At 39.7% G+C, this 21,284-nt stretch overlaps 1 protein-coding gene across 1 annotated transcript in view; it reads right to left on the bottom strand.

The window, feature by feature from the left end:
• SLC39A12 (solute carrier family 39 member 12) overlaps nt 1-21,284 on the bottom strand; it is a 91,958-nt gene that overhangs the window by 36,764 nt on the left and 33,910 nt on the right. Inside the window, exons 7-10 of the mRNA XM_033209164.1 lie at nt 19,558-19,730; nt 15,917-16,069; nt 11,516-11,582; nt 356-514 (exon numbers count right to left, since the gene is read on the bottom strand). Of these exons, the coding sequence (XP_033065055.1) occupies nt 356-514; nt 11,516-11,582; nt 15,917-16,069; nt 19,558-19,730 (552 nt within the window). The remainder of the gene's footprint in view (nt 1-355; nt 515-11,515; nt 11,583-15,916; nt 16,070-19,557; nt 19,731-21,284) is intronic.

Raw genomic sequence — 21,284 nt, 5'->3', positions numbered from 1 at the left:
GATAAAGTTTCCCTCCTAATATTTTTCTCACACTTAATATGTAGATTTTAAAGTCCTTGTCAAAATTCTTTAAAGTATTTCTCTGAATGACTCTCTCCCATATGGAATTCTCTGGAATCCAAATAGAGTCATTTCTGGCCCTGGGAAACATCATAAAGGAGTTTAACTGGATTTTATTCCGAGGTACGCGAGTTATTTTTCTACTCCTCCTCTTCTTATGGTTTAAATAAATTATAAAAGGAAAGAATTCATCTTTCAATCCTAGGTGAGAAAAAGAATCCTAGTAAACCATAGCTGGAAAGATGTTATTTCTTTCTCAACAAGCCAGAAACAGTCATTCCATTGCTGAACTTACCCATTTCGTGTGGGATTTCATGACACAAGATAGCAATCGTGGTGGTCACTCCTGACTCGGATGACGAGGAGAAGGCTGCTCCTATGGCCAGACCATCTGCAAAATTATGCAGGCTGTCCCCAACCAGAATCATGATTGCTAACAAACTAACGACTTTCCCTAAAGAACCAAATAAACACAGAAGAAGCATTAACAGAGCATTACCTATTTCACCAAATCCTTCAAAACCAACCAGCTTTCCCACCTACCCTTGACGTTCTTATATTCCATCTAATGAAATACCATCATTTTGTTTCAGCAAAAGTCAGGACTAGAGATTTAAGTGTGATAACCAACACACTCGAACGTATGGTCACTGTTTTGCTAACTGGTCTAATGAGATACATTACATGCTGGCATTCCTTATTTTAACATCTTATGCAGTTATGCCTAAAGAAGAAAGTAAAAACCATGTTGTAACCTCCCCAGATACCACTGATGACCTTCCGGTCTGTCTTTTGTAATGCATTTCAAAATAATTTAAGAACCTTGCTATAGACTAAACGTTTGTGTCTCCCCAAAATTCATACGTTTAAACTTATTCCCCTAGTGTGTGGTATTAGGAGGTAGGGCCTTTGGAATGGAATGAATACCCTTATAAAAGAGATGCCAAGGAGTTCCCTTGCCCCTTCTGCCACTTCCCGCTGTAGGAAGGCGCCATCTACAACCAGAAAGTTGGCTCTTGTCTTGCACCTTGATCTTGGACTTCTAGGCTCCAGGACCACGAGAAAGAAACTTTTGTTGTTTAGAAGCCATCCAGTTTATGGTAGTTTGTTGTAGCAGACCAAGTGGACCAAGACAAACTTCCCAGGGGAATGTCATTAAAATGGAGTCTATTTCGCAAAGCTGTTTATGTGAGTTAGACTTTCTGTGTCAGTCTAGGGCAGTGTGCTTTCTGTCATTGTGTGATTGTTTTGTTTCCCTTTCTGGTGGGTGCTAACGACTTCCCTGAAGCACCCCATTCACTCCCCACGGTGACTTCAATAGAACCACGACCAACATTTCTGGCCCCAAAGTTAGCTTTGCAATAAGTACTCAATGTTTTCATCTTCCTGCAAGATAACTTTCAGCACTAGGCCAGTTAGATGTTGAACAAGATAAAGAGAAGCTTCCATCTTCGTGGAATTCTATTGTATAATATGTATTAACTGGTCAGGAGAGAGCCAATGAAATAATTTTGATCATAATTGGGTTCAGCTTTTTAATGGACAGAATTTCTGTTCTGAAAAATCTAAACTGCATGTTAGTATAACTCAATTGTAGAGTTGAATGACTCACAAGCAGAAAAAGTATTTTGAGCATAGTACTTATTTTGGTAGTAATCTGCCTAGGTAGACCATTTGATAAGAATAGTCATTAATCAATTGTCATAGTCTAAACTTCCATTAATTATTCGGTTGCATATATATTGTGTGACAGGTGTAAGTAGTAGTTATTGTTACTGTTAGAACTAAATGCATAATGTTTTTTTTTTTTTTGACAGAGTCCTGCTCTGTCACCCAGGCTGGAGTGTAGTGGCGCAATCTCACTGCAAGCTCCGCCTCCCAGGTTCACACCATTCTCCTGTCTCAGCCTCCTGAGGCACATGCCACCATGCCTGCCTCATTTTGCTGTATTTTTAGTAGAGATGGGGTTTCACCATGTTGGTCAGGCTAGTCTTGAACTCCTGACCTACGGTAATCCACACGCCTCAGCCTCCCAAAGTACTGGGATTATAGGCGTGAGCCACTGCACCTGGCCTGAATGCATAATTCTAATAATTGTGCTTAATAAAAATAGAAAGAGGATACTTCCTGGTTTCTAACTGTTACACGGCCTAAGACTACAAGGGAGATTGCATTATAATGTGGTTTGCCATCTTATTTGGGGAGTACGAATTGATTCATATCATATCCCACACTGTGATATAAATAACTTCAGTAAATAGCAGATAGAGCCCAAATTAACATCTAGAATATAGCTCCATTTACTGTGTTTCAAAGATGGCGTGGAGGGGGGGCGGAGCAAGATGGCCAAATAGGAACAGCTCCAGTCTCCAACTCCCAGCGTGAGCGACACAGAAGACCGGTGATTTCTGCATCGTCAACTGAGGTACTGGGGTCATCTCACTAGGGAGTGCTGGACAATCGGTGCTGGTCAGCTGCTGCAGCCCGACCAGCGAGAGCTGAAGCAGGGCGAGGCATCGCCTCACCTGGGAAGCGCAAGGGGGAAGGGAATCCCTTTTCCTAGCCAGGGGAACTGAGACACACAACACCTGGAAAATCGGGTAACTTCCATCCAAATACTGCGCTTTAAGCAAACGGGCACACCAGGAGATTATACCCAAACCTGGCCGGGAGGGTCCCACGGCCACGGAGCCTCCCTCATTGCTACCACAGCAGTCTGCGATCTAACCGCAAGGCAGCAGCGAGGCTGGGGGAGGGGTGCCCGCCATTGCTGAGGCTTAAGTAGGTAAACAAAGCCACTGGGAAGCTTGAACTGGGTGGAGCTCACAGCAGCTCAAGGACACCTGCCTGTCTCTGTAGACTCCACCTCTGGGGACAGGGCACAGCTAAACAACAACAACAAAAAAAGCAGCAGAAACCTCTGCAGATGCAAATGACTCTGTCTGACAGCTTTGAAGAGAGCAGTGGATCTCCCAACACGGAGGTTGAGATCTGAGAAGGGACAGACTGCCTGCTCAAGTGGGTCCCTGACCCCTGAGTAGCCTAACTGGGAGGCATCCCCCACTAGGGGCAGTCTGACGCCCCACACCTCACAGGGTGGAGTACACCCCTGAGAGGAAGCTTCCAAAGGAAGAATCAGACAGGTACACTCGCTGTTCAGCAATATTCTATCTTCTGCAACCTCTGCTGCTGATACCCAGGCAAACAGGGTCTGGAGTGGACCTCAAGCAATCTCCAACAGACCTACAGCTGAGGGTCCTGACTGTTAGAAGGAAAACTATCAAACAGGAAGAACACCTATACCAAAACCCCATCAGTACGTTACCATCATCAAAGACCAGAGGCAGATAAAACCACAAAGATGGGGGAAAAGCAGGGCAGAAAAGCTGGAAATTCAAAAAATAAGAGCGCATCTCCCCCTGTAAAGGAGCACAGCTCATCGCCAGCAATGGATCAAAGCTGGTCAGAGAATGACTTTGACGAGATGAGAGAAGAAGGCTTCAGTCCATCAGACTTCTCATAGCTAAAGGAGGAATTACGTACCCAGTGCAAAGAAACTAAAAATCTTGAAAAAAGAGTGGAAGAATTGATAGCTAGACTAATTAATGCAGAGAAGGTCATAAACGAAATGACAGAGATGAAAACCATGACATGAGAAATACGTGACAAATGCACAAGTTTCAGTAACCGACTCGATCAACTGGAAGAAAGAGTATCAGCGACTGAGGATCAAATGAATGAAATGAAGCGAGAAGAGAAACCAAAAGAAAAAAGAAGAAAAAGAAATGAACAAAGCCTGCAAGAAGTATGGGATTATGTAAAAAGACCAAATCTACGTCTGATTGGGGTGCCGGAAAGTGAGGGGGAAAATGGAACCAAGCTGGAAAACACTCTTCAGGATATCATCCAGGAGAACTTCCCCAACCTAGTAGGGCAGGCCAACATTCAAATTCAGGAAATACAGAGAACGCCACAAAGATACTCCTCCAGAAGAGCAACTCCAAGACACATAATTGCCAGATTCACCAAAGTTGAAAAGAAGGAAAACATCTTAAGGGCAGCCAGAGAGAAAGGTCGGGTTACCCACAAAGGGAAGCCCATCAGACTAACAGCAGACCTCTCGGCAGAAACTCTACAAGCCAGAAGAGAGTGGGGGCCAATATTCAACATTCTTAAAGAAAAGAATTTTAAACCCAGAATTTCATATCCAGCCAAACTAAGTTTCATAAGTGAAGGAGAAAGAAAATCCTTTACAGATAAGCAAATGCTTAGAGATTTTGTCACCACCAGGCCTGCCTTACAAGAGACCCTGAAGGAAGCACTAAACATGGAAAGGAACAACCAATACCAGCCATTGCAAAAACATGCCAAAATGTAAAGCCCATCGAGGCTAGGAAGAAACTGCATCAACTAACGAGCAAAAAACCCAGTTAATATCATAATGGCAGGATCAAGTTCACACATAACAATATTATCCTTAAATGTAAATGAACTAAATGCTCCAATTAAAAGACACAGACTGGCAAACTGAATAAAGAGTCAAGACCCATCAGTCTGCTGTATTCAGGAGACCCATCTCACATGCAGAGACATACATAGGCTCAAAATAAAGGGATGGAGGAAGATCTACCAAGCAAATGGAGAACAAAAAAAAGCAGGGGTTGCAATCCTAGTCTCTGATAAAACAGACTTTAAACCATCAAAGATCAAAAGAGACAAAGAAGGCCATTACATAATGGTAAAGGGATCAATTCAACAGGAAGAGCTAACTCTCCTAAATAAATATGCACCCAATACAGGAGCACCCAGATTCATAAAGCAAGTCCTCAGAGACTTACAAAGAGACTTAGACTCCCATACAATAATAATGGGAGACTTCAACACTCCGCTGTCAACATTAGACAGATCAACGAGACAGAAAGTTAACAAGGATATCCAGGAATTGAACTCATCTCTGCACCAAGCGGACCTAATAGACATCTATAGAACTCTCCACCCCAAATCAATAGAATATACATTCTTCTCAGCACCACATCGCACTTATTCCAAAATTGACCACATAATTGGAAGTAAAGCACTCCTCAGCAAATGTAAAAGAACAGAAATTATAACAAACTGTCTCTCAGACCACAGTGCAATCAAACTAGAACTCAGGACTAAGAAACTCAATCAAAACCGCTCAACTACATGGAAACAGAACAACCTGCTCCTGAATGACTACTGGGTACATAACGAAATGAAGGCAGAAATAAAGATGTTCTTTGAAACCAATGAGAACAAAGATACAACATACCAGAATCTCTGGGACACATTTAAAGCAGTGTGTAGAGGGAAATTTATAGCACTCAATGTCCACAAGAGAAAGCTGGAAAGATCTAAAATTGACACTCTAACATCACAATTAAAAGAACTAGAGAGGCAAGAGCAAACACATTCAAAAGCTAGCAGAAGGCAAGAAATAACTAAGATCAGAGCAGAACTGAAGGAGATAGAGACACAAAAACCCTCCAAAAAATCAATGAATCTAGGAGTTGGTTTTCTGAAAAGATCAACAAAATTGACAGACCGTAGCAAGACTAATAAAGAAGAAAAGAGAGAAGAATCAATAGACGCAATAAAAAATGATAAAGGGGATATCACCACTGACCCCACAGAAATACAAACTACCATCAGAGAATACAATAAACACCTCTACGCAAATCAACTAGAAAATCTAGAAGAAATGGGTAATTTCCTGGACACTTACACTCTTCCAAGACTAAACCAGGAAGAAGTTGAATCCCTGAATAGACCAACAGCAGGCTCTGAAATTGAGGCAATAATTAATAGCCTACCCACCAAAAAAAGTCCAGGACCAGATGGATTCACAGCTGAATTCTACCAGAGGTACAAGGAGGAGCTGGTACCATTCCTTCTGAAACTATTCCGATCAATAGAAAAAGAGGGAATCCTCCCTAACTCATTTTATGAGGCCAACATCTTCCTGATACCAAAGCCTGGCAGAGACACAACAAAAAAAGAGAATTTTAGACCAATATCCCTGTTGAACATCGATGCAAAAATCCTCAATAAAATACTGGCAAACTGGATCCAGCAGCACATGAAAAAGCTTATCCACCATGATCAAGTGGGTTTCATCCCTGGGATGTAAGGCTGGTTCAACATTTGCAAATCAATAAGCGTAAACCAGCATATAAACAGAACCAAAGACAAGAACCACATGATTATCTCAATAGATGCAGAAAAGGCTTTTGACAAAATTCAACAGCCCTTCATGCTAAAAACGCTCAATAAATTCGGTATTGATGGAACGTACCTCAAAAATAAGAGCTATTTATGACAGACCCACAGCCAATATCATACTGAATGGGCAAAAACTGGAAAAATTCCCTTTGAAAACTGGCACAAGACAGGGATGCCCTCTCTCACCACTCCTATTCAACATAGTTTTGGAAGTTCTGGCTAGGGCAATCAGGCAAGAGAAAGAAATCAAGGGTATCCAGTTAGGAAAAGAAGAAGTCAAATTGTCCCTTTTTGCAGATGACATGATTGTATATTTAGAAAACCCCATCGTCTCAGCCCAAAATCTCCTTAAGCTGATAAGCAACTTCAGCAAAGTCTCAGGATACAAAATTAATGTGCAAAAATCACAAGCATTCTTATACACCAGTAACAGACAAACAGAGAGCCAAATCAGGAATGAACTTCCATTCACAATTGCTTCAAAGAGAATAAAATACCCAGGAATCCAACTTACAAGGGATGTAAAGGACCTCTTCAAGGAGAACTACAAACCACTGCTCAGTGAAATCAAAGAGGACACAAACAAATGGAAGAACATACCATGCTCATGGATAGGAAGAACCAATATTGTAAAAATGGCCATACTGCCCAAGGTTATTTATAGATTCAATGCCATCCCCATCAAGCTACCAATGAGTTTCTTCACAGAATTGGAAAAAACGGCTTTGAAGTTCATATGGAACCAAAAAAGAGCCCGCATTGCCAAGACAATCCTAAGTCAAAAGGACAAAGCTGGAGGCATCACGCTACCTGACTTCAAACTATACTACAAGGCTACAGTAACCAAAACAGCATGGTACTGGTACCAAAACAGAGATATAGACCAATGGAACAGAACAGAGTCCTCAGAAATAATACCACACATCTACAGCCATCTGATCTTTGACAAACCTGAGAGAAACAAGAAATGGGGAAAGGATTCTCTATTTAATAAATGGTGCTGGGAAAATTGGCTAGCCATAAGTAGAAAGCTGAAACTGGATCCTTTCTTTACTCCTTATATGAAAATTAATTCAAGATGGATTAGAGACTTAAATGTTAGACCTAATACCATAAAAACCCTAGAAGAAAACCTAGGTAGTACCATTCAGGACATAGGCATGGGCAAGGACTTCATGTCTAAAACACCAAAAGCAACGGCAGCAAAAGCCAAAATTGACAAATGGGATCTAATTAAACTAAAGAGCTTCTGCACAGCAAAAGAAACTACCATCAGAGTGAATAGGCAACCTACAGAATGGGAGAAAATTTTTGCAATCTACTCATCAGACAAAGGGCTAATATCCAGAATCTACAAAGAACTCAAACAAATTTACAAGAAAAAAACAAACAACCCCATCAAAAAGCGGGCAAAGGATATGAACAGACATTTCTCAAAAGAAGACATTCATACAGCCAACAGACACATGAAAAAATGCTCATCATCACTCGCCATCAGAGAAATGCAAATCAAAACCACAATGAGATACCATCTCACACCAGTTAGAATGGCAATCATTAAAAAGTCAGGAAACAATGGGTGCTGGAGAGGATGTGGAGAAATAGGAACACTTTTACACTGTTGGTGAGATTGTAAACTAGTTCAACCATTATGGAAAACTGTATGGCAATTCCTCAAGGATCTAGAACTAGATGTACCATATGACCCAGCCATCCCACTACTGGGTATATACCCAAAGGAGTATAAATCATGCTGCTATAAAGACACATGCACACATATGTTTATTGCGGCACTATTCACAATAGCAAAGACTTGAAATCAACCCAAATGTCCATCAGTGACAGACTGGATTAAGAAAATGTGGCACATATACACCATGGAATACTATGCAGCCATAAAAAAGGAGGAGTTTGCGTCCTTTGTAGGGACATGGATGCAGCTGGAAACCATCATTCTTAGCAAACTATCACAAGAAGAGAAAACCAAACACCGCATGTTCTCATTCATTGGTGGGAACTGAACAATGAGATCACTTGGACTCGGGAAGGGGAACATCACACACTGGGGCCTATCATGGGGAGGGGGGAGGGGGGAGGGATTGCATTGGGAGTTATACCTGATACAAATGATGAATTGATGGGTGCTGACGAGTTGATGGGTGCAGCACACCAACATGGCACAAGTATACATATGTAACAAACCTGCACGTTATGCACATGTACCCTAGAACTTAAAGTATAATAATAAAATAAAATAAAACAAAGATGGCCTGTGCATTTTACTTCTGAAAATCATGGATATTTAGAAATATCACTGTAAGACTAACTTACATCCTTCTTGTGGTTCACTAACTTATTTTAATCTTTGCTAAAAAGGGAAAGATTTCAGGCAACAGCCATAAGAACAGAGAATAAATGCTGAATTATTGAATTCAGGGAGTTCTTACTGACATTGCCTAGAAACGCTCAGAGTCCAATAATGCCACCAGATCATTTAACTGCTCCTGCCAATTTTCAGAGATAAAGCTCTTCTTTGTGAAAGGAAATTTTAAAAAAACGTGAAGTGATACTTTTGACAACACTGCAACATGCAAATAAACTTGTAATTTCCACATGCCTACATGTAGTCTTGGTATTAATAGCATATATTCCAAATGAGGATTTTTAGCCAATATACCCTGCTAGAAACCAGTGTGGTCTATTTTTGCTGTTGTTTTATTATCTCTGATCATCGGTTTCTAAATGTCAGATCATGGATAGGTAACAAGCCACAGGCAAATATAAACATTTGCATGTAAGCCATAAAGAACACAATGTGTCTATTTCTTTTTTTTTTTTTTTTTTTTTGAGACAGAGTCTCGCTCTGTCGCCCAGGCTGGAGTGCTGTGGCCGGATCTCAGCTCACTGCAAGCTCCGCCTCCCGGTTTACGCCATTCTCCTGCCTCAGCCTCCCGAGTAGCTGGGACTACAGGCGCCCGCCACCTCGCCCGGCTAGATTTTTGTATTTTTTAGTAGAGACGGGGTTTCACCGTGTTAGCCGGGATGATCTCGATCTCCTGACCTCGTGATCCGCCCGTCTCGGCCTCCCAAAGTGCTGGGATTACAGGTTTGAGTCACCGCGCCCGGCCGTGTCTATTTCTTAAAATAATTTAAACATAAGGTAGCGGGAGGCTGAGGCAGGAGAATCGCTTGAACCCAAGAGGCAGAGGTTGCAGTGAACCAAGATCATGCCACTGCACTCCAGCCTGGGTGACAGAGAGATTTTTTGTCTGAAAAAAGAAAAAAAAAAAAAATTTAGTGGAAGACAAGTATTCACTGGTAATTTAATGTACTCATTACAGAATTACCTATAATATTTTGCCTTTATTCACATAGTTGGCAGTCATATTGAGTTCCATGTTTCTGAACTATCAGAGGTTTTCCATGGTAAAACATGGGGCCTGGAAGTGGTATCACTGTGCTTTTTTAAAATTTAAATCAGACTGTGGATTGAATTTTTGCATCTTATCTTTTGAAACAGAAGTTGAGTTCCACGGATGAGGTAATACAAAACAAGTCATCAAATATTTGAAGCTTAATTCAATATGTCCTGGCAAAGGGGCAGTTGAGTAATGTAATATGGATGTGTTTACTATTCATTCTGTATGCCAAGCTGGACAGAAAGTAAGCAGGTAAGTAGGAGGCCTACAAAATGTTTGAAGAAGACCATCGTTACTCCCTAATCTAGCATCCTCTTTCAGCTCCTGGTTCGACTGGGCATAGCCTTCTTTCAAAACCACAACCAAGAGAAAAAAAAGTCTATTGCAGATCTACTATGTGCCCAGCATTCTAAAATTACTCTTGGAACTAAAAGTTTAGAAGAAAAAATATTACTAGCAATGTTCTAAAAGCAGAAATGGACAAATTTTGAATCAAATAAATAAATTACATGAGTTAATGTATCTAAAACATTTAGAACGGTAGTTGTTATAATGGTGTTTGTTCTTAGTAGTATTTCTATCCCTGACTACATCCCAAGCTAAGGATAAAGACCATGCTTGTTTTATTCTGCACTGATCAAGACCATGCTTATTTTATTCTGCATTGCATAAAACACGCCTGAAACAGGGCATATCTTCAAACATTTCTTCAATGAATAAAACAATGTGAAAGGATGCATTGATGCATGCATGAATGAATGAGCACAAAACAATTGTTGGTGCATTAGCATTTCTTTAGTTCCTCAGTGCTAGGGTTGACTAGCTATACAATCTTGAGCAGTGATTTAACCTAACAACTAGTTTCTTCATCTGTATAGTTCAGATAATATTTATTCTTACTTAAGTTGTAGGAGAATTGAATGAGATCACATCAACTGTGCAGCCCTGTGCCTATTGCCTAGCATATAAGAAGTGTTCAATACATGTTAGCTATTTTTATTATTTGCTAAGTTATTATGGTAAAATGGGAATAACTAATCATGATGCATAACACTAAAACCTTAAGAAGTTTGTGTCACAAAAGGGTAAAATAAATGACAAAAAATAGGGCAAAACTTCAAGAGTAACAGATGAAGACCAAAACAGACAAAGAAGAGCAAACAAACAAACAAAAAATTTGCAAGAATTACTCAGAAACATAAGCACAGGTTAATAAAGTCCTATCCAAAATTGGTAAATTAAATGCAGAAGAAAAAATCATAGAAACAAACATCAACCTTTGTTAATTAAAAATTAAATGAACAAATGAGTTATAGAATAAGATGTGAATAAATGATATCACTGATCTGAACTCTACCATCTCAATGACAGTGTGATAAATAAGACATATTTGTGATGAATTTTCAGCAGACTGTGATAGAAGATGAGAAAACAATGATATAACCACACTTCACAGTGAAATAAAAGCCTCAGTCTTCACACAAGTATATTTAGAAATGAGCTATGATAAACACACAAATGTTTACATTAATTGAAATTTCCCCTGAAGGGAATTAGTTTAAATCAACTAAGAAAAACTTCATTTTTAAAGGAAAGAGTAAAATTGATATGAATATGTAGTAAATCTGAGAGCTGGATAGGAATTAGTTTTTATTACAAATCCTATTGCAAAGTTTTTCATAATAAACTACATACCCAATATGACATCTATATGGTTTTGACATTTTATTTTCAAACAGACATAACTGTTTTCTACGGCACTTTCTACATGTAAAGTTTAGCTTGGTACTCACATTTTCGGTTGGAAGCCGTCATACTGCCTATAGGCATTTCAGCTGCCTGTGAATCTTCTGGGCTTTTCTATTTTAAATTAAAAAATAACTGATGAAAGATAAGTAATGGCCATGATTTTGTTGGAAAATGAAACATCTGGAGAGTTATGTTGGTTTTTAAAAGACATTTTAACACTCTAGATGTGTATTAGAACCTCTAGGTTTCATAGACACACACGATGTAGAACCGAAAGTCTGTGGGCAAAGCAAGTCTTTTGCACTCTTCATATTTAGATGAAAATAGCACTCGCAGGGAGATCGGAATCTTCCATAGAGAGCTGAAGGCTACTGAGGCAGTCTGTAATTCAGACTCATAAATTATATAAACCTTTATGAAATTCAAAAGCTATTAAAAAAAATTATTCTTGGCCTAACTCGGCACTTCTCCTGTAAGGTGGATTGAGGATTTAGGATTCATCCTCTAATCTGTGAGCAGTGGATGTATGGAATCCACTGGATGGAAAAGAAACTCATGCCAACTCAACACCTCATTTCATTCACTGCAGCATAATATTCTGTGTTAACTGCTCTGCCAGTCAGTAAAAGAATCTTGCCCATTAAGAAAGTAGATCCACCGATTTATAAAAGACAACAATAATAGATTCAAAGGTTTTTAAAATCCTTTTATATGACAGAGAAGTGAGATTTTGAAATTGACTTTATGAGTATAAAGATTACATTTTATTTCAGAGACTGACTCATAGTCCAATTTCTGAAAAGATACTTTCCCTCTTTGCGCCTCTGATTTCAATTTTATAAAAAACTTTTTATCTGCATATTAAATATGTCCTCTTAAAAGCATATTCATAGAATTCTATCACCCAAAATTGTACAAATTTTGACACAAATGTAATGAGATAAATGCATTTTGTGCGTGTGTAAAAGAGAAAGTAAATTTTACATATTAGTAACATTCACATATTAGAATAATAGCAGCTATTCAAAAGTAATAATAGGCTGTTTTTGGAGAAGGATGGCTAAGAAGTCAAGTAGACCCTGTAGGATACAGAGAGCAGGAAGTAGATCTCTTACTTGAAGTTGGGTGTATACAGAAACAAAAATCAATGTGATCCCTTTATGTTATACCAAAAACCTAATTATAATCACAATGCTTTATAGTTCTGTTAAAATACCAGAATTCAGATATTTATTCTAGAATGTTTTGTCTTGTTTTTCAACAAAAGCTATTTATTGTCACATTATGTAAAGTAATTTAGAGCCAAACATTCAGGACTTCTTATTGATTGGGAAAAAAATGTATGTTCTTCTTTATCCATGAGTTTCTTGAAAAAACAAGAAATTAAACTCATCAAACACTCCTAAAAGTCTGTACAGTTTCTATTATGCTTTAGGTCAAACTTGCAGCTTAAATAACAAGAGGAATTATACGTATATTAGTGAGCTGGAGTGTTCAAATAGCTCAAGACTCACTAAGGTACCTTCAGAGATTTGGCATAATTTGCATTTTGGGGCTCTGGACACTTCAAAGAGAAGGAATAAGGTCAATAGTAAAGTAATTTTTGAAACTAACCCCACCTGAAGTTATCTTCTTTCAAACCACATTTAGAATATCTAAGCAATAAATACAATTAAGGCTCTTAAAATCATATTTTAAAGGAAATTTCTGGCTCCTATCTCTGAGTTAGCACAAGATCTGAAATCTACTCTCTGACTTCTATTTTGCTACGTCAATGTCTCAGGAATAGCCTCCTCATTTCTACTGAGGAATCTATCCTTACACTGTAAACCCTTTACCCCAAGGCCATGGTTCCAGGAGGCAGGGATTTTAACAATTAAAATTACTTTCATATTTTTCCCATTCCTATACTTACTTAAGAATTTGAATGGGAATATTGTTTTGAACATGATTGGACATTGTGCTTTGAGAATTAATATAGAAGATTTTATTGTGGAAAAGTTAGTAGAATGAAGGCACTTAACTATGAAACATCTCATTAGGCAGAATCAGTTCTCTTCTGCGTTATGGAATGAACACCCCAGTCCTAGGTGCACTAAGTAATCCCTTGCTCAGCATCTGTTTGCATCCACCTAGTCATGGCTAAGGATTACTCAGAATGCAAAAGGTCAACTGGTTTATGAAAACTTGTAAACACAAGGATTAAAGACGTGTCTGCAATGTCAGTCTGATCCATACATGTTTGAAAGTGATGCAGAGAGCAATTATTTGAATCTGTGGAGGGTGCTTGTTGCTCTTTAAAACAGCTTTCAGGTGCTTGGCCGAGTTTTCTAAACAGTATTTATCACAGTTAAGAATAGGTAAAGCAGGAGTATGGAATCTGTTTGTCTACCCTACTGATTTTCATTTGTTCATTGAGGAATAAAGGAGAGAAGATAATCAGATGAGTAGAATGCTTCAGATCAACAACCTACCAACTGGATAGTTGAAGCAGATTTGCCTCTGCCTGCCTGGTCACTTAATTCAGAGTTGAGTGCAAGATGGTGGGAATGTCCCACGTGCCCATTAACCAGTGACAGGCCCTGCTGGATGAGGATGATTTAAAATTAGTGTTGAAGCCAGAAGAACACAGGTGTAGTCTTTGTCAATGCCATGGTTCCATTCCATTGCCTATTGGCCAAAATGGTAGTTGCCACAAAAGAGAACTGGGATGCTTTAAGAATGGAATGCAACTTCAAAACTGTCTAGTGATGATTGAAGGAGTCTTGAATAGTGGTCATTTTTATACTGTCTTTTTATTTACTAAAAAAATTATATTTACACAAAATTTAATTTTGAATTCTTTCTGACAGAGATACCACAATGACAATAATCAAAAGTATATTGTACCCTGTGACTACCAAAATAATGTCTCTGGAAATATATTTATCAAGGAAAGCATTTGCAGTTCCTAAAACATATGCATTCCTTTTATTTTAGGCAATATTATAAATCTTGAAATTATGCTCTTAAAACTCATGTGCTCTTAAACTCCCTGACAAACCCATAAACAATCTGAATAAACTCTACAGTTTTAGATGTTCAGAAATTCTTTCACTCATTACCACACTGGATTTCTAACTACTGAGTTATTGATATGTTGGCTTTCTAATTTAGTTTTCCCAACCCAGAAATGTTAATCCATTGGGTATAAGTGGGGATTTGTTATTTTTTAAATGCTTCTTGAGATTAGAACTTCTTTTGTGAAGGGTAAGTTCCTAAACATTTAGGGTAAGTACTGTAATAGAAGTTGGCGTTCCTAATTTCCAAATTACCATAGCATCCTAGTTTGAGCCCCAGGCCAAAGAAAAGTCCTGCTTTATTAGAAAACTTTTACAAAAGGTGACTTGTAGTCTATTTGAATTCATGACATCTATTTATTGCTGAAAAGTTTTCAAGTATATAGAAAGCTGAAAGAATTGTATTGTAATGTAAATATAGAGCTATCCACTTCCTGGATCCTCTGATTATTTTATTAAATCTTTTTTATCATGTATCCATCTATCATCCCTCTATCCATCCATAAATTCATTTTATTTTTTGATGCATAAAACAGAATTTTGAACAAATTTAGGAATGATAAACAATACGTGCTATTTATTTTTTCCTTTTTCCTTTTTTTTTTTTTTGAGATAGAGTCTCGCTCTGTCACCCAGGCTGGAGTACAGTAGTACGATCTCGGGTCACTGCAACCTCCGCCTCCCGGGTTCAAGCAATTCTCCTGCCTCAGCCTCCCGAGTAGCTGGGATTACAGGTGCGCAGCACCACGCCTGGCTAATTTTTGTATTTTTAGTACAGACAGGGTTTCACTATGTTGGCCAGGCTGGTCTCAAACTCCTGACCTCAGGTGATCCGCCCGCCTCGGCCTCCCAAAGTGCTGAAATTACAGGCATGAACCACAGCGCTCGGCCCATATTTGTAGACATTTATCAGCTACTGGCATAATAAAAGAAATTACTAAAGCTGAAAAAATATTTGCCGCAAATTTCAAAATTTCTAACCTGCTTATTTTTGTAATTTTAAATGCCTTTAAGATAGAAAATGACATGGGATTTTGCGGCTTTTCCAAGTTTTTGTTTGCTTATTTGTTTAGGTTAAGAAAGATATGCAAAACGGTGATTAGTAGCTAGAACGTTGGACCCCTTCAGTCCCCAGACATAAAATGGTGCCCAGTTCATAAACCAACCATGAAGGTTAAACAAAAGGTCGTAACAAGTACACTAACTATCCAGGAATAGATGTTTTAAAAAATTAATATCCTATTAGAAGGAGCTGTGTATTCTTGAAATCAGCATTCCATTAGACATCCCTTACACAGGTAACTTCATTACTTTTGAACAAGTACTTCTGAAGTAACAGATGAACGTATTATAAGACTTTAAAGCACAAGACAAATAAAAATATACCTTGTCATTTGGTGATACAAGAAGAATAAAACATTTTTCTATCAAGAAAAATCCATGGATGCCTCCAATTAATCCCAACAGTTTCCAAATATGACCTTTGCTTTCATGGAAATGCCCAAATTCTGGGGCCTCCTGCTTATGTAAACCAAGAACCTTCAGGAAAAAAAAAAAGGCAGAAAGAAAGAAGGACATAACTTTTGATGACTTAACTATCAAATATCAGGTCCAGTGTTGAATATATTTAATTTTCATTCTGGGAAATGCCATGACAACTATTAATACAATCACTGAAAGTCCAGTTTGCTTTTGGGTGTGTGAATACTTCCACTATACGCTTTAACCAGGGTCAAATAAAATGTGTACAATAGAAAAGAAAAGAGTTTTGAAGAGCCTGTGCTAATGAACAGAATGAAACCTAAGTTTTATTTCTGCAAGTACCCTAGATTGTCATTCAAACTCAGTCCTTCGGCCAAATTGTTTTTCAGAAGTCCAATCTGCATCTGTTTGTACAACAATGCCTCATAAAATATTAATAAATTTTATATTTCATCTGGGATTTATTCTCATGCCCCACTGTAATCAAAGTAAACTTTTATTAAATATCAGATAAGTAAGAAATCCACCTTGAAGACTTGTTCCATTGGGAGCATACTGTATAACTGACAATATTTGTCAGGTCTCTGGGACACAAAAGAATACAAGAAATATGTTGGGAATTCTTCTGTAATTGACTCGTCCCATTAGTTGAGTCATTCCACTGGTCAACCTCATGATTTCTTGTGAGCCAGCAGATCATTCTATACCATATCCCTTCTCTTAGAGAAGGCAATTTATGAAGTAGCTCATAAATGGTTTCCAGATTTAGAATGTTACCATTAAATTTTAAAAAGGAACAAGAAATAATATGTGTATAGATTGTATATATATACATTCATGCATATATGTATACAGGCATTTATGTGTGCATACATATATGTACGTGTGTATATGTGAGTATACATACGTATCTACATAAATACATTGTGTATGTAAATATCACTAAAAAAAAAATGTTAGTCAACTTTTTCTCTTCCTAAGGGCATTAAAGGATACTCATCTAATACTTCTAATGATTGTTATTGCACAAAATAGAGAACATTTGTAATATCATAAAACAAAACAGAAGAAAAACCCCAGATGTCAAAATAAAATGTAGATCTTTCAGTTGAACAAATTTAGCTGAGTAAAAAAGGCAATCATATGAGTAGCGTTTTTCTCACTTCTGTGCAGACGTTTGAAAACTTGCCACAGATCACTGATTTTTCTAGCATGCCGCCACACTTGTCCTGCCTCTTTCCTTGTCTCTTTTGTGTTTTCTTTTTTTTCTCTCTCCCTTTTTTTTTCTCTTGAGACAGAGTCTTGCTCTGTTGCCCAGGTCAGTGGCACGATCTCGGCTCACTGCAACCTCCACCTCCTGGGTTCAAGCGATTCTCCTTCCTCAGCCTCCTGAGTAGCTGGGATTACAGGTGCCCACCACCACATCCGGCTAATTTTTGTATTTTTAGTAGAGATGGGGTTTCGCCATGTTGGCCAGGCTGGTCTCCAACTCCTGACCTCAGGTGATCCGCCTGCCTTGGCCTCCCAAAGTGCTGGGATTACAGGCGTGAACCACTACGCCTGGACCTCATCTCTTTTCTTAAGCAAAAAAAACTGTCTACAAAATTTCGTGAAACCCAGCTAATCTCTTAAGTTCTCCTCTGTAACATGTTGTGGCCATCCTCAAGTCCACCTTTGCTGTGGGCTCCCTCTTTGGGGGAGACTCAGCCTGACCTGGGAGCCTTTTTCTGCTTCCCAGGCTCCTGGGTAGTAAATAACTCTGCTGCCACTGCTGTGACCTAGAAAAAAGGCCTCAGCCACCGCCTCTAGTCAATCATAAGCCCTGAAATATTTCCAGGATATTAGATTATGAGGGCAATTAAAACTCATAATGGTTTTATTTTTCCAATGCTCCCTTTGCGATTTTCAGAACATTGAATAACAATTGAGCCTCTAAGCAACAGGAGTGACCCTGCAGGAAATTGCCGGAGGCTTGTGGAAAATTTTAACCAGCTCAGGCTTTGCCGGAGTGGGGATCATTGGTCCACCATCATTATCCTCGGTAAGAGATTTCAGAGGGAAGAGAAAACCTCGTCTGTAGATGACCTCAACTCAGGTTTTACTCCTTTCTTTTCTGAAAAAGAGCCTCAGCACATGTTAACAGGAGGCAGCCTCCTGATGCTTACCTGCTCCATAAGAGAAATCTAGACACTGTTAGGCAAGAAGGAGAACTCCACTGTGGTGGCTCAAATAAAGAGACATGAAAGATAAGACTATTATAGAGGTGGGCAGGGTCAAGGGTATAAACAAGGGATAATGAAGTACCCAGAGGCATCCCAGAAAAGCATTGCCACCCTTAGGGGTGAAAGGGAAAAGGGGGGAAGGCCAGTGAGCCACGGAGCTGTGGGGAAGCTGTCCACTGGAGACGTAGCCCACGGCAAATCAGCCACTTCTAGAGCGGATGCCGGAGCCAGGAGGGAGCTGGGCACAAACACCTCTGCCTCTCTCTCCTCCTCCCCTGAGTTTTCCATTGCATCCCTCATTGGCTGACCGCAAACAAAAATCCAACCTGCAAGGTAGCTGAGGAGATGCAGCCTTCTGGGCAGAATAGAAAGAAGGACAAGTGAATTCGGCCATTTTTGCTTTGCTGTAAAGAAATATCTGAGGCTGGGTAACCTACACAGAAAAGAGGTTTAATGGGCTCCTGGTTCTGCAGGGTGTACAGGAAGCATGGTGTCGGCATCTGCTTCTGGTGTGGGCCTCAGGAAGCTTCCAATCACAGCAGACAGTGAAGGGGAAGCAGGCACATCACATAATGAGAGAGAGAAAGAGAGAGGGAGACGGGGAGATTCTGGACTTTTAAACAACCAGGTCTTGGGTGAACTACCTGAATGACAACTTTTTTTGAGACAGAGTCTCGCTCTGTCACCCATGCTGGAATGCAGTGGTATGATCTCTGCTCACTGCAACCTTTGCCTCTCGAGTTCAAGCGATTCTCCTGTCTCAGCCTCCCGAGTGAGTAGCTGGAATTACAGGCGCATGGCACTACGCCCAGCTAATTTTTGTATTTTTAGTAGAGATGGGGTTTCACCACACTGTTCAGGCTGGTCTCGAACTCCTGATCTCAAGTAATCTGCCTGTCTTGGCCTCCCAAAATGCTGGGAGTACATGCGCATGCACCATGTGCAGCTAATTTTTGCATTTTTAGTAGAGATGGGGTTTCAACACGTCAGCCAGGCTGGTCTTGAACTCCTGGGCTCAAGCGATCTTCCCGCCTCAGCCTCCCATAGTACTGGGATTACAGGCGTGAGCCACCATGCCCTGCCACCTTTTCTTTCTTTTATTTCAAAAACTCTACTACTATGTCGCAAGCCTAGTGTTGGGGTATCTCTTCTCTTCTACAAGTGCAGAGAGGCTTTGGGGAAATAATATTTCTTTCTAAGGAAAACACCAGCCACCATATTCTCTCTTCGAAGTCTCAGTAAAATTTGGCGTAAATACCTCCGGGGGTTAAATGTGAAGAGAAATGAAGCGAACTTTATCTGAAATGGAAAAGAGCAGATTACCTGAGGGATAAGGTGGAGCAGAGCATCCCCAGACAGTGTCCCAACGGCCAAGCCCACAAACAGCTGTAAGATAAGTCTGTAGTTCTCCTCACAGCTGTGGAAAAGGACCAGCGCTGTCCCCAGCATGGAGCCCAGTGTGAGAAGGGTGACAGCCACCGTACTGTAGCCATATTCTAAGTCAAAGGAGATCATAAACACAGTAAGTGCCCAGTGCCCTCCATTCCAGCCTCAGTTGGCGAAAATGCCAGAAGAATCGGTCTTACAGTAACAGCCAGTAGGGATATGGAATTTTTAAATAAGTGTTTTGTTTTTATTTTGAGACAGGATCTCTCTATCACCCAGCCTGGAATGTAGTGGTGCTATCATAGCTCTCTGCAGCCTCCACCTCCTAGGCTCAAGTGATCCTCCCACCTCAGCCTCCCAAGTACCTGGGACTACAAGTACACACCGTCATGCCTGACTCATTTTCTGTTTGTTTTGTTTTGTTTTGTTTGGAGAGATGGAGTTTTGTCATCTTCCCCAGGCTGGTCTTGAACTCCTGAACTCAAGTGATCCACTCCTCTCAGCTTCCCAAATTGCTGGGATTACATTTGCGAGCCCACTGCTCCCAATTTGGAATTTTTAAATAAGCATTTTGTTGTTTTTGTTGTTTTTGAGACAGGTTCTCACTCTGCTGGCTCAAGCTGGAGTGCAGTGGTGTGATTATAGCTCACTATAACCCTGAACTCCCAGGCTCAAGTGATCTCCCCACATCAGCTCCCTGAACAGTTGGGATTACTGGCAGGTGCCATCATGCCCGGCTAAGCTTTTATTTTTAATAGAGATAGGGTTTCACTGTGTTACCTGGGCTAGTCTCAAGCTCCTGGGCTCAAGCAATCCTTCTGCTTCACCTCCCAAAGTGATGGGATTACAGGCATGAGTCACAGCACCCAGTCTTATAAGTGTTATATGCAGTAAAAAGTTTTTAATTTTTAACAAAAAGAATGAACAGATTTGCTATGGTCTAAATGTTTGTGTCTCCCCAAAATTCACATGTTGAAACCTAAGCACCAAGGCGGTAGGTGGTATTAGGAGGTAAGGCCTTTGGGATGTGATTAGGTCATATACTCTTCACTCTGTTGAATGGGATTACAGCCTTTATAGGGGGCTGAAGGGACTGGAGTTCTTCCCTTCACCAGTCTATGAACCAGGAAGCCGACCTTCACCAGACACCGAATCTGCTGACGCCTTGATCTTGGACTTCCCAACCTCCAGAACTGTGAGAAATAAATGTCTGTTGTTTATGTAAGCCATCTGTTTGTGGTATTTTGTTATAGCATGGACTAAGACAAGACTTTCTTCAAATGACCCTGTTGTTTGGAAGTTACTCTGACTACCCCTTACTAAAAATTGTTGCGGCAAGCCAGGACTGAGATCACCTCCAACCCTCAAAGAAATTAATTTCTCTCACTTGAAACTACAACATCCACTGACAGTCACTAGTAGCAATTCCCACTTAATCATATCTTAAACTTCTCAAAGGCTAAAATGTAGCTCTTACATAGGAAGTGTAAGGTTTGGCCCTGTTGTAGACCTATGTTTGTGTACAAAATGAGTACACGTTTTGGAAGAACTTCCTTCCAAAAGCTGTCTGAATTATTTGTAATGTCCAGAGTGATATTGTTTTCAGTGACTAAAATGAGTGATGTTATTGGTGATAACTGACCAATGAAAGTGTTACAGTTGAT

Source organism: Trachypithecus francoisi, unplaced genomic scaffold (assembly GCF_009764315.1).
Source record: "Trachypithecus francoisi isolate TF-2019V2 unplaced genomic scaffold, Tfra_2.0 Lachesis_group9, whole genome shotgun sequence".
Classification (NCBI taxonomy): Eukaryota; Metazoa; Chordata; class Mammalia; order Primates; family Cercopithecidae; genus Trachypithecus; species Trachypithecus francoisi.
Note: the sequence above shows the minus strand (reverse complement) of the source record. Positions and strands in the feature narration are given on the sequence as shown.